A 14799-nucleotide genomic window follows, 5' to 3' on the forward strand; every position below is an offset into this window, starting at 1 on the left:
ATACCTAATAATAATAATCTTATTATTTGTACCCTGCCCACCTGTCTGGGTTGCTCCAGCAACTCTGAGCAGCTTCCAACACATGTAAAAGCATGTTTACCTTACTGCATAAATGCCCAGTCAACCACTTCAATCAACTGCAGTTAGAGGTAACTGCATCTATTAGTGTACACTTCGGAACTCTCTGCCTATTGACACTAGGCGAGCGTCTAAAATTCAAGGAGTAGTTTATGTTCCCCCATTTGTCACTCCAGCTTATACCTTTGCTCCTTTAACACAAAAATAGTTTGATATACAAATACCAGAAACAAACATGAATGCAACACAGCAGTCCAAAGATAAACCGAAAAAGGTTGAAAAGAGAAATACTGTGTTGGCCATGTGCCAAAGAATATGGAGCTAAAATAATTCGCCCTTGTATAATTGTATACTGTACTCCTTTCTTATGGTGCAACTGGACAAATTGGCAGGAGATTCACAACCTAACCTTTCCGGTCTCGTTCCATTTGTAAAGTTAAAAGCAGCCACAGGGTGTGGGTAAAATAGACAAGAGGCTTGTCTAGTCTTGCCTTTCTTCTCATGCAACAGGTGAACTGGCTGTCTCCCTAGTTATCTATTTTCTTAAAACAGGTTTTTGTACAAGTGCAGCTTCTATATGGCAAAAAAAGCAAAAACTGGAGGGCTTATATTAACTTACATATTTAATTTTAAGATTTGTATACTGGTGGTCATTGTATCTGCAATGTAAACTGATGGTGGTCTACTGTTATTGTTTGTATATTATTATTTTGGCTTGTTTTCCTTCTCTTATTTAATTTTATCTTTTTTCTCCTTTCCTCATTAAATCTGCAAATAGAAAATTTTATTTTAAAAATGTATTAATGGAAAGATTATCAGTGTCAAGTTATATTGGCTAGTTTGCTAAATTCCCTCTCAGTTCTCCTCCAACATTACACCTCTTTTTAAAAGAAAAAAATACGGTATATATCTCCTATAACCTGCAGAACAGCAGGTTTGCTTGAGAAGAGGGCGGATAAAAACCACAACAGGAGGGAGAGGTTGACTCAAATGCTCAGGTAAGCTGTTGACATTTCCAAGTTCCTGGTTAGAGTAACCTGCCTTTTAAATTTGCCTGCAAGCAATGAAGCAACAGACATTTCCATCCCTGTCAATATGTTGACAGTGGTTGACCAACTAAGTGGTCCAGCAAAGGATCAACATTGTAAAAGATAACAGGGTTGAAAGACAAGCTGCTCCTTTATTTCTTTTGCATAATCACAAATTTTAAAAGAGGAGGAGTGAGTATCCTCTCTATCAAACTTGCCAGTGTTGGGGAAGTCCCACTGAACTCAGTGGGGATTACTTCTAAGTAGATGCGCACAGGACTGTACTGTTCAGTTCTTGTCGTTGCAACTAACTTTGTTCCACTGGCGTCCATGAGGCACAGCAGTGACTAATTTTACCTGGACTCAGGCCAGGGTCTTGCGAAATGGCTGAAGCAGCTGTGCTTCATACCAGGTGTTTCATACTGCTTCCATCCCTATCCGAAGTTCGATTCGGAAACCAGAGTCAGCAGAAGAGGCCTGATTTGTGGTTATCTGTCGACGCTGCCCCTCACTTTCTTTCTTCACTTTTGATTCACCTGTCAAGAAGAATTAGAAGACTGGCTCTATTCAGAGCGACTTGCAAAGGCTCTTCAGATTACCTTTCCAGAGGCTCACAAATATGTGCAGCTGCGGAGAAAACAAGGTGTCTATTCACCAAGGAGAAATGCTGGATTCTCTGGCACTTGAGAATCAGCTAAAGACTTTAAAGTATTTCACATGAGCCAATTGCCAGAGTTTTGGTGCATATTCAATATCCAGACCCCAGACACAGGAACCCAGACTGGTTTGTTGCAATACAGTGGTACCTCTGGTTGCAAAAGAGATCTGTTCCAGAGGCCCGTTCGCAACCTGAAAGGAACACAACCCACATCTGCGCATGCGCGGGTCGCGATTCGCTGCTCATGCACGAGTGGGGAAACCCGGAAGTAACTCTTTCCGGTACTTCCAGGTCGCCGCGGGACACAATCTGAAAATGCTCAACCTGAAGCAAACGTAACATGAGGTATGACTGTAATAGCAACCAATACCTCTTCCAACTCTGCAATTCTATGATTTCATTATGATCTAGTTGAGATTCCTGCATTGCAGGGGGTTGAACTAAATCATCCTCATGGTCCCCTTCCAAATCTACAATTCTACAACGGCGTTTCCGTGCGCTCTGGGTTCCGTTGCAGTGTCCCACTGCCAGCCCAAAAGCGGAGATGAGCCCATAGTCAAATTCGACTGGACTTAACTGTCTAGGGGTCTTTACCAACAATTCTAACATTCTATTATTATTATTATTATTCCTGAAACATCAGTTGTAGTGGCCAAAATGAAGTTGATAGTGGGAAATAAGGTGAAGCTAAGATTCAGGGTCTTGTTTGGATTTTGTTGGTTTAAAAAAACAACCATCGCACACAACAATTTTAGTTTTTGTTTGTGACATTTAAAAGTGTTAACAATCTACCCTAGCACCTCAGGATATGATAGAATTGCTAACAGCAAAAAATAACCATGAAGATTATATACATGCAACCAAAATGCTTCTCTCGCTAACAGGCTAGCTGTGTGGGTCATGGATGATCAAACTATTTAGCAGGAGTTAAACAAAAAACAGCCAACATTTGTGGGTTTGCATTCCAGCATTTGAAAGTCTAATGAAAATGTGGAGGGGAATTCCAGTGGATTAATATTGTGCTGGAAGGCAACACCTTCCCAACCAGTTCTTCAGTAAAACAGAGTTTAGAAGAATTTCCTGCTGCTAATGCCCTTGCCAACTCAAAAGCAGAAGACCCCACAGAACATGCCCCTACCTCCAAGTCGTTCCACAAAAATAACATTATGCAAGGTAAAAGAAGAAGCTTTGAGTGATAGAGGAAGAGAATAGTATCTGACAGTTTTATGTTTTATAATTATATTAATTGCAAGGAATTGCAATACAGAAGACAACGATACCACTAGAAACGAGCAAAACTGGAATATGACAATGAATTTTAATTCATCTCACTGTTGTGGTTTATTCTTTGGTGAGGAGAATCGTATGCAAATTAGAGCAATTCATACAGGAAAAATTTCTGATGTACAAGAGCAGGTGTAGCCAACATGGTGCGCTCCAGATGCTGAACTCCAGTTCCCATCATTCCTGACCTCTGGCCATGCTGGCTGGGGCTGATGGGAATTGGAGTTCTAAACATCTAGGGGTGGTACACTGGGTACAGAGCTGGGAATTTTTTCCACCTCATATCTCGGATACAGCTGAAAACAATTACCAGCTTCCATGTATTTCAAGAAAAGTGGAAAGAGGGTAGGGGGGACACCAAGTACAGTGGTACCTCGGGTTAAGAACGTAATTCTTTCTGGGTTAGCAGAGTCTGTAACCCGAAGTGTCTGTAACCTGAAGCATCTGTAACCCGAGGTACCACTGTAGTTTATCAGGAATAGCAAAATGTGTTTGCTCTCTGGGTTAGGAAGTCAGAAGCTGACTCAGACTGTTGGTATATAAATTCTAAAAACAGCAATAGATTTTTGTTTTCATTTCAAGAAGCCCACAATGATCTACTCTGCACAGCAGAGCTCTCCAGCTATTTAGGCAGAAGTGTTTCCCATAATCTGCTCCTTCTAATTACGGCAGCGTTGCCATACGTCAGGAATTTCAAGGTTGGAAGTGGCATCTGGTGGGAATTTTCGTCCTGGATCTTCGGCAACATAAAATTGCAGTCTCCATCCCCACCCCCCATCCCGCCCAAAGCTCAACCACTTTGGGAATTTTCTATTTAAAAAAAAAGCTAAAACATTTGTTTGTGTCCGGATTTTCCCTAAATTAGGGTATCAATCATGATGATGATGATGATAATTTATTATTTATATCCTGCCCATCTGGCTGGGTTTCCCCAGCCACTCTGGGCAGTTCCCAACAGAATATTAAAAACACGAGAAAACACCAGCCATTAAAAACTTCCCCAAAGAAGGCTGCCTTCAAATGTCTTCTAAACGTCAGATACAGTGGTACCTTAGGTTACAGACACTTCAGGTCACAGACTCCGCTAATCCAGAAATAGTACCTCAGGTTAAGAACTTTGCTTCAGGATGAGAACAGAAATCACGCAGCAGCAGCGCGGTGACAGCGGGAGGCCCCATTAGCTAAAGTGGTACCTCAGGTTAAGAACGGACCTCCAGAACGAATTAAGTTCTTAACCTGAGATACCACTATAGTTCCTTGATATCTGATGGGAGGGTGTTCACAGGGCAGGCACCACTATCAAAAAGGCCCTCTGCCTGGTTCCCTGTAACCTCACTTCTCGCAGTGAGGGAACCACCAGAAGGCCCTCAGAACTGGACCTGAGTGTCCAGGCCGAACAATGGGGGTGGAGATGCTCCTTCAGGTATACTGGGCTGAAGCCATTTGGGGCTTTAAAGATCAGCACTAACACTTTGAATTGTGCTCAAAAACATACTGACTGAATATTTGAAGCTCTGCAAGCAAAGCAGGTTTTTTACCAATAATGCAAATGCATCATTGCTTCACTTGGGGAAACCCCTGCCATTTTGATAGGCAAGGTGTGTGCACTGGGAGAGCTTCCCTCTTAGAAAGACCACAAAGGAGTATCCTCAGGAATGAGATGCTGTATTTCTGCCAGGAGGGCAGAATGAGACATGCAGGGGAGGGAAAACAATGTCAAGAATGGTGGCGTGCAGGCTTTGCATCCTCTGCAATGTTGCCCTGAAGGCTGGTATTTAAATCCCTTTCAACAGAAGTGAATGTGGGGAGAAAGTAAAGGGATAGCATGGGATGCGTACTAAACATACCTTGGACATGTGAGCTTCATTCCCTTCCCAACTTCTCTCCAGAGTATCTCAAATCATAGCTGGTTTACCCCACGGAACTCAATGGGAACCACTGGGAACCAAGACAGCCCCTTATCTGCATAGTCTCATCCTAGGCCCCATTCTAGGTCACACTAGCACAAGGTGACCCAACATCAGTGCCAAATTTACGTATAAGCTAAACAAGCTATAGCTTAGTGCCCCACTCTCTTGGGGCCCCCAAAAAAAGTTTAAAGGGGGGGGACTGGATGTACGGTGCCAAAATATAATATAAAAAAACAAATAAAATAAAACCTACATACAACAACAGTATTTGGTGTTGTGTAGCCTCCTAAGATGCAAGCAATGGGCCCTACCTGCTTGCCTGCTCCCTAAAATATCACTGGTTTGCTCATTTCTAGATATAGGGTGCCTACATTCTGCATGGACTGGTTGCATGGCAATATGTGCAAATGGCTTTAGATACCTATTAGGTCTGTAAATTATCACATAGCATACATTCAACACAAGAAGCAGCGACAATTTGTTGTTGACAAAGGACAGCTGGACATATAACGGGCCCCATTACCTTCAGTAGCTTAGGGCCTCATCAAACCTAAATCCAGCCCTGCTAGTTGTTATTGGCTTCCCAATGCCCGCCTGCCCCAGCAGGTGGGCCATGATACAAGATGATGGAAGTTGCAGTCCAACAACAACTGGAGAGCATCGCCATGGCTACCCTCTGCACAGAGGTGCATCTGGCTTCATCACTGTACCTCTTTCAGGAAATGCTAAAGAATCAACTCTTTACACACCTCAGGTGTGTGTTTTCAGGACCCACCATATTCCTGTAACTGTAAGATTTAACCATCTTTAATTCTGGATTTTAAATTGTAACCAAGGGAAGGATGGCTAACAAATATAATTACTTGCGTAATTAATTAAAACCCCTGTGCTAGCACCTGACAAATATACCTGCCATGGATGCACTGAAAGAACGTCCTTGTGATAAAGCCCAGCTGAAATTAATTTCCATATACCCATTACAGATCACACATTGAGCCAGCCACACTTCTAAAATGTTCAGACTGGCATGCTGAGCTCCAAGAATTAATGCCATAAGTAGAAAATGGCTAAACTTAATTGCCTCTTGACTGCTGAGTTGCACTGAGGCTATCACATCTAGAACCCCTTATTAGGTACTTTGGTTTAATTGCAGTGGGGAGTGCCCATGTCATTGCCAAGTGTTGCCAGGATCGCTACTGTGTGAAGAGTGCAACCAGACTCTGCAGTCCCAAATCAACCACACAGGGTGCGTTCCTAGTACCCTATGCATGGCAAGTGTACCATTTGATGCCAAAAACTAAGATGAAGCACCATCTTCTGTTGAAATATCTAGGCTTGATACAAGGGTATGCTTGCTTTGGGGCAGCATAGATCTTTTCACCAGCAGAAATAAAGCGTAAACAACTAGGGCCAGGGAAACTTAGCCTCCTCTAATATTTTGGATACCCCTCACCCCAGGATATTGAGAGGTGTTGTGTTGTGTGCCAGAGAGCTAGGGAAATTCTCTTTGTGAAATGCAGAGAGACTTGTTGCTCTCTCTGACACCGCACTAGTCTGGATGGATAGGACATTTGCCATGTGGAAATGCATTAGTATATATGTGAATATGAACTGCGTGTGCAGCCAGTGCCAACTTGGAGCCTGTTTTTAAAGCATTATGTCCTCACGGTGGGTGGAAGGACTTTTCCCTCTGACTTTTCAAAACGTTGGTTCTCTTCCCAAGGGGGAAAAATCATTCTGCACATTTCAAAATGCTTTCTCCTCAGATGCCTTTTCCTTCTAAAAAAGAAAAAAAAACTCAACTTTTTACAGTGGGGAGGAACTTTGCACATGCTCCAAGTCATTCTTGCCTTAAGTGCCAAGCATTCTTAAAACAAAAGTGAGATGGTAACAGAAAAAGATACACACACCACCAACTTTGCTTGCTCAAATAGATCTCCTTTTTCTCCAGCAGTCTGGGGATAAAGTTGTACGTGCAGAAACTGAGTTTGGATAAAGTCGCTGGTGCACACTTTCCAGCAAGAGGAAACAACATCTGGCACAAAGCACTGATTATCTCTTACTTGCTTTCATGGCTACCACTGCAGAACCACCATAAATATTCTTTGGAGACATGGGCATTTACTTTCTTTCAGCAAACTAAAAGCAGGCAGGGCAGAGGGAACACCAGGAACCAGGTCTGCAAAAGTTTCAGAGCTTGGAATGCTGCCCAAAGAATGAGACCGTTATTGCGGTTCTCAGAAAGACTGCTATTTTCTTGCTGACAACTCTTAATAGGAACCTCTTAATGTGCAGAAACAGGAAAGAGTCCAATCAAAAGTTTCGTAACAAGCACTTCTGAAGAAATAGGAATCCCCACGCTTAAACCACACACACATATATATGCTGGTCCAAACAGGCCTTGTGGGCAGTAATTAGATTTGCATCAAGAAACACAGATAACCCTTCAAAGTACAGGTATTTCCTCCTTGCGTCAGCGGCTCCTAATTCCCCCCCCCCCCGCTGAAATTCCAAACTCCAGGCTCTCCACCATCTTTTTAAAAACCATAAAGCTGTTTTGAGAACTCTTCACTGGCCCTACAGTAGACAGCACCTGGCACTTATTCTAACACCCATGAGCAGACAGAGCAGACTGCTCTTTTTGAAAACAGAGGGAGGAAAACTTAAGTCATGAAAAGGGAGTGGGGAGGTGGACAAAGTGCAAGAGATGCCAATTCCAGATGAGCTCAACATAACTTTTTTTCCAAGAAAAAAGAGACTCCTCCTACATAATGAAAGCTAATAGCAGGGTGACTTTCTGAAGCCAGATGTGCGCCAGCCAGAACGTTTTCTTCCACCCACAAGGAGTAAACCCCACCTCTAAGTTACTTTTTAAAAAACCACACACTGTGCCACACACTTCTTACAGAGTGGATAACTGCATCGCAAGCCAACATAATAAAGTTTCGTTGTGCCACCCCATTTTCCCATGCCTTCCACCACTACCAGTGTCCCAGTGTTTTGACCGTGTTCTCACCGTGCTGTAGAGCAGGGCATCAGAGTCCACCGGTTCCGACAACTCGCTCAGCTTTCGGTCCCAGTGCAACAGGTTCTGCTCCCCACTTTCCAGCCCATCCATGGCCATTTCGGACCTCAGGAATACCAAGAGCGGGGGGGTGGTGGCGGGGGAGAGAAATATGCACTCTTGGAGCACCTCGGAACGATCACAGAAAACAAACTTGTGCCATAAGGCTGAAAAAACGCTGCCGCCCCTGCCTCTGTGCGCCTTACTCCCTTAGAAAAGGAATAAAATAGAAGCTATATAATAATATAACTGAAAATGTCAGACACTCGCCAATCTACAACTAGCAAAAAATAAATAAATGCAACAGCCAGCTAGTTTTGCAACCATATGTCCTAGATCTCGGGCGCGCATCTGGTTTCAACAAGACCTCCGTTTCCCAACTGGCAGAGACCTTCCCCAGAGCTCCTGAAACTCCAAACGGCCACCAGCTGCTGCCTTCCCTCCAGCCCCCACCAGATTCTTGGCTCCGCCCCCCGCCCTGGCCAATCAGCGAAGGCAAGCTCGGGACCTTCGAAGGCGAGCGCCCAATCAGAATCCAGAAGCCGATTCCCTGGCTCTTCCACCCTCCCCATTCCATAGCCGCTTCCTACACTTCCCCAGCTGTGGAATGTGGGCGGGGAAGTCCCGATTACGTCAAGCAGGGAAAAGGCCCTCTCCACCCCCCCCCCGCCTCCCTCGACCCTCTCTGTCTCTGACCAATAGCCTTCCGCCCTGGATGTTCCAGCCGCTCCGAGGGACCGGCAACGTTCGGAAAGTGGCGCGCGCCGCAGCCAATGACCTAGCGACAAGACAACAGCTTGGGGGAAAGCCCCGCCTACTTTTGGAGGAGCAAAATAAAAATAAAGCCTTGAAAGTAGACCCGGGGGAAAATAACCTCTTAACACTGGAGATGGGAGGGAGGGGACAGGAAATGGGCTATGATTCTTCCTTGCAGCTCAATGTCCAGCACCAATTTGTCACTGAGTTTCTCTGGAACCGGATTGATTGCTTTATAGGGAACTGGGAGCAAAGTTCTCTTTTCTTGAGAAAGCAAACATCAGAGCAGAGCTGAAAAGAAAAGGTGTGGGAGAGGAAACCGGATCCAAAACGGGGGCGAGGGATGAATATATGGGCACATCAAAAGGAATATTTGGGTAGTTGAAAAACTCAGGACAAGTCGAAGTTAGGTTAGGAGATGTAAAAAGTGACTGATAAGAATTTGGAAAGTGAGTTAAGTAGTCGAGGCTCCCCTGGACTCGCAGGACTCTGAGCAACTATGCCCATTCTTCCTCCCCCTGCTAAAGATAACTCCCTCCCACAGACTCATAGATCTGTGAGCAGTGCCAGATATACATATAAGCTAAACAAGCTATAGCTTGGGGCCCCACTCTCGTGCCCCCCCAAAGAATTAAAGGGGAAAAAATTGGATGCACATTTCCAAAATATAAGCTAAAAAACAAATAAAACCTACAATGATAAAATACATATTTTGTTATGTGCAAATGGCTTTAGATACCTATTAGGTCCATAAATTACAATACAGCATATATTCAACACAAAAAACAGTGACAATTTGTTGTTGACAAAGGACAGCTGGACATATAAAGGGCCCCATTACCTTCAGTAGCTTAGAGCCTCATCAAACCTAAATCCAGCCCTGTCTGTAAGGATAGCCCTGCTAGATCAGGCAGTGATCTAGTCCCGTGTCCTGTTCTCACAGTGGCCAAGCAGGCATCCATAGAAAGCCCACAAGCAGTACCCATACTAGAACTCATAGCAATTCGCTTCACTTTTGTACCTCATTAACCATGTTTTCAGGACGTAGAACCTTCCTCCTCCTAGCATGGTATGTCCCCTTCTTCCACCCACCCACAGCCAGATAAATATGATGTGGTTTGCTGAAAACAACAAAGGGAGTGGGAACCATGGCATGGACTCACAAAAGTGAGGGACTTATTAAATAAACATACAAGGGACACATGTCAGGAAGCCAGCTCTATCAAACCACAGTTTCCCAGCCTGTAATGGGGCCCGCCCTACTGTTCGTCTCAGTGGGGCAGCTTCCTCAGGCATCACGAAAGAGCAATTGTAAGCTATTTAATTTATCATTGTTGTATTTTGTCTTGACAGGGAGGGGGAGAGGCAGTTGTGGGATTTTCTGCCTCAGAAGCCAAAACAAATTTGGCTGGCCTTTGATACTTATGTACCTTGGACTTCAGGGGGCGAGGGCACCATTTGGTGCTCTGCTTCAGGCAGCAAAATGATTTGGGTCAGCTCTGGCACATGTCCCTGTATGTGTACAGACACGTTTCTCCCCACATACTTCACAGCATTCAGCAGGACACACTTAACATGTACACAACAACAAGACTCCCATGTAAAGTGCAGATTACAGGAAAACTGAGGTGGGGTGGGGAGAGAGAGCAATATAGTAATGGCATAAGTACGCTTCAACCAAAGGGTGGAGTTGGATGTACTTCTGTAAGAATAACAGTGACACCTTTTTCTGTTCCAAGGTGCATTTCAAAGGGTGCAACAAAAGCAAATAGTCCACTCGTTCATTATGTAACTGTTATGAAAGAGCTGGTACATTTGCTTGTTTTTTTTCTTCTTCCTTCCCTCTCCACCTTTATTCCTTCCACATCATGGCATTAGATTGCAAAGCATGGCTTTTAAAAATTATAATTTACCTTGAATGCACTGGCAGAAAGGTGGTGTATAAATCAACAAGCATGACCCAGTTCTGCAAGCTTTCAATACAGTACACATTGAAGGACAAAAGCCACCATAGGAGAGCACTGATTAATTGGTCTTCATTACATCACCTGCCTACCATATGCATTTCCCAATCCCCAGCTTATGGGATGTCAGTGGCGAATAGTCCTGAGGCTCTTCCAGACAACCTGTTTTCCAATTTGTTTATGTGGAGATCAGTTGAGCTTTCTTTCTGATTTGTTTGTGGGGAGATTATAGCACAATGCAGGATGGTTATGTGTCTTTCTTTGAAATCATTCACTTATGAAATGCATTTCCCTATCACTTACCTAACTGCAAAAAGTCCAGGGTTTTTAGAAATGGATTCGTTGCAACAGAGCTCTTCCATCCCTTTTAATTGCACACCTTATATAAATCCTTGCTGCAATTTAAATAGCAATACATTTCCTCATCGTGTGGAAGACTGTGACCTGTCTGCCTGCTCAGTCTGCTCCAGGTGCTAAGTGTCAATGGGCAACTTCAAGGCCCCATCAATGTTGCTTTTGTTTCCAGCCCACTCAGGCAAATGCAACATAACATGTGAGCAGAGCAATGCACACATAGCTGCAGTGCCTGCTGGAGTGAAAAAGGAACTAGAGGAGATAGCCAGCCTGATCAGCAATAACCAGAGCAGAAGGTCATGAGGATGGGAACACTACAGGGGATATGGGGGTACGGGGACTCTGCAGCCACCCAAAGCCCAGCATCCTCTGCCTGAGGAATCCACCCCTTCAGCCTAGGGGAAGGTCCAGCCCTCCTAGTTTTACCTAGACTTTACATGCAAGTATTCAACAACAAAAGTGCTGCCTCCTCAAAAAGTGCAGGTGTGACATTACCAATCTCAAGAAGACAACAAGATGCCAACGTTATCAAGGGCTCTATCCAAAGCCAAGGTGATAGCAGCCGGCTGGAGGCTGGTTTTCACATTATGAAACACATTCTGAACTGCTAGGCCAGAGGGTGTGAGGGTGTTTGCATTTCTGATCCTTTTGCAAGCAAAATTTCAACTGTGCTCACATGACCTTTAGTGGAGTTTGTATTAAATAGCATTCATCTTTTTCTGTTTAAAAGATGTATGATTATGTAGCTAGGCAGAGAGGTGCTGTGCAGCTGCTACTCATTCGGAAGAAGTTCTGGTTGCACTTGTTACTGATATACCTTTCTATTGAGCCTTTTCCGATGAGCGTGGAATAACTGGCCCTGTTTGCATGTAAACCTCTGCCTCTCCCTTGCCTCCCTTCACACTGCTAAAAGCTGCACACTGCACTGTTATAGTTGTGTTAATGTTTCCGATGTAATTAATGTAAAGTATAATTATATGCATTTTGGAGGGGGCGGGACTCCTTGAAAACAAACAGTAATTATGTGTACACAAGAAGATTTAACCTGGGGGATTTCTCCATGTAAAACAGAAGCTGTGGCCAGCCAGATGGTGTTGGACTAGCTTCCATTATTCCTAACCATTGGCTGGGACTATTGGGAGCTAAAGTGCAACAACATTGAGCAGGCGACAGGTCTATACCATGGTACCTCGGGTTAAGTACTTAATTCGTTCTGGAGGTCCGTTCTTAACCTGAAACTGTTCTTATCCTGAAGCACCACTTTAGCTAATGGGGCCTCCCACTGCCGCCATACCACCGGAGCACGATTTCTGTTCTCATCCTGAAGCAAAGTTCTTAACCCGAGGTACTATTTCTGGGTTAGCAGAGTCTAACCTGAAGCGTATGTAACCTGAGGTACCACTGTATTCTGCCACACAGCTATGACCCCCTTCCCCAGTCAGTTCACCTTCACATTCTCACAGCCTGTACAAGTGACCAGTCTTAAGTGGCTGCTCTTTGTGGAATACAAATCCCAACACACGGTGCAGAGGCAGGAATGCTTCTGAAAAACCACCAGAGGGGAGAGTGCTCATGAGCTTGGGTCCTGCTTAGAGGTTTCCCACAGGCATCTAGGTGGCCACTAAGGGAACAAGATGCTGTTCCAGATGGGCCACTGACCTGATCCAGCAGATTTTCCTTGCATTCTTACATTCTAGAGGCCAAAGAGTCTTCCAGCCTACAACTAACCCAAAAAGAACACAACCAAGAAAGTTGCTGTTTTAATAAAGGGCTCTGTGCAGGTGGCGCTGTGGATTAAACCACAGAGCCTAGGACTTGCCGATCAGAAGGTCGGTGGTTCAAATCCCCCGACGGGGTGAGCTCCCGTTGCTCAGTCCCTTCTCCTGCCAACCTAACAGTTCGAAAGCACATCAAAGTGCAAGTAGATAAATAGGTACCACTCCAGCGGGAAGGTAAACGGCATTTCCGTGCGCTGCTCTGGTTCGCCAGAAGCGGCATAGTCGTGCTGGCCATGTGACCCGGAAGCTGTCTGCCGGCTCCCTTGGCCAATAAAGCGAGATGAGCACTTCAACCTCAGAGTCAGTCGCGACTGGACCTAATGGTCAGGGGTCCCTTTACCTTTAAATGTGCCCTTTTGGCCAAAACAGAGCCAACCAGCTTCTAGCTCAGGAACATCCAATGTCTGAAGCAGAACAAGTGAGGAGTCTGGCTTGGAGAGAGCCCCAAGAACCAGATGGAGATGTCCAGAGGGTTGCATTTGACCCCTGGCCCCAAGGTTCCCCGCCCCCTGTTCTATCTGAATCAATCATCTTATTCCGCATGATGAGAAAGTAGGAACTAAACAACAGAAGAAAAAAATGATGCCCCATTCTATGAATAGCCCCCACCCTTCTGCTGATATCCTGCATCATGGGTTGGGGAACCTGCAGCTCTCTAGCTGTTGTTGGACTCCAACTCCCATCAGCCCGTCAGTGTGGCCAATGGTCAAGCATGATGAGAGTTGTAGTTCAGCAACATCAGGAGGGGCCCAGGATCCCCATCCTTTCTGTAGCTACTCAGTGCAGCATATCTGAAAGTGCAGCACTCCAGAGCTGTCACTGACAAAGCTCTGCAATCTACGAAAGCTCATTCTATGAACGTCCAAAACCTTGCACTGGGCAATGTGCCTGCCGTTGTGCTTTTAACTGAACCATTCCAGTCAAGCACAATGGCAAGGGCAGGGTTTCCTCATAACTCAGATTGGAAACTGCAAAGGCTATCTGGATAAGGGCCAATGACTCCAACTGGCTCAAAGGCCAAGTTATTTCCCAGCAAAAAAATTGCAAAATTCACAGTGTTGCTTTGTAATGTCTGTCATTCTGAAGCTCCTTCCCAGCTTTCCAATGGAACAGGGACGTAGACTGCAAGAAGGGCCATGCTAAATCAAGCCAATAGCCCATCTAGTCCAGTATCCTGTTTTCTCTATAGCCAACCATTATGTCTATGGGAAGCCTACAGGCAGGACCTAAATTTGCACTCCCATTTGTGATTCTTAGTGGCTGGTATTCAGAGGCAGCCATCATGGCTAGTAGCTGTTGATAATCTTATCCTCTATGAATTTATTTTATTTTTAAAAAGGGAAAAAACCTCAAAGTGGTTTTAACGCTATATAAGTAGATGGCCATCGCTACCTCTTGTACCTACTACTTTTTTAATATATATATTTTAATGAACAATTTTAGCAAACAAATTTTCAATCAATATCACCATTTACATCCCCCCCCTCTTTTTTCCTCTCTCCCTTCCCGCCCTCCCCCTCCCCCCCGGACTTCCCTCAGCTCCCCTCTCTTGTTTCTATGCGCATATTGTTCTCTGCACATTATAAAATTGTACATATGTTGCCTTATCCATCATGTATTCAACTAATAAATTTGTGGATGTTTATTCAAAACCAGCCAAGGAGTCCAAATCATTTTGTTGTCTTTTTAGATAATTTGTAAAAAGTTCCCATTCTTCCTTAATTGTACCTTCTTACACATGCAAAGAGGGACGCGGGTGGCGCTGTGGGTTAAACCACAGAGCCTAGGGCTTGCTGATCAGAAGGTTGGAGGTTCAAATCCCCACGACGGGATGAGCTCCCATTGCTCAGTCCCTGCTCCTGCCAACCTAGCAGTTCGAAAGCACATCAAAGTGCAAGTAGATAAATAGGTACCACTAAGGCGGG

General features: G+C 44.7%; 1 protein-coding gene across 3 annotated transcripts in view; it reads right to left on the reverse strand.

Annotated features, from left to right (window-relative positions):
* The window catches only part of CREB3L2 (cAMP responsive element binding protein 3 like 2), a 215501-nt gene extending 206743 nt beyond the window's left edge, over positions 1–8758 (reverse strand). For 2 of the 3 annotated variants that reach the window (XR_014555610.1, XM_083700539.1), the window contains exon 1: positions 7975–8466. Coding sequence is in view for 2 of the 3 variants with exons in the window: in XM_083700539.1 (XP_083556665.1) it covers positions 7975–8082 (108 nt within the window). In the remaining variant the exon portion in view is untranslated. Of the gene's footprint in view, positions 1–7974 lie in introns of all 3 variants that reach the window. The other variant, XM_083700540.1, reaches the window with a different exon arrangement.
* Between the last annotated feature and the right edge of the window lie 6041 nt (positions 8759–14799).

This window comes from Podarcis gaigeae (assembly GCF_964106915.1).
Source record: "Podarcis gaigeae genome assembly, chromosome: 10".
Taxonomy (NCBI): Eukaryota; Metazoa; Chordata; class Lepidosauria; order Squamata; family Lacertidae; genus Podarcis; species Podarcis gaigeae.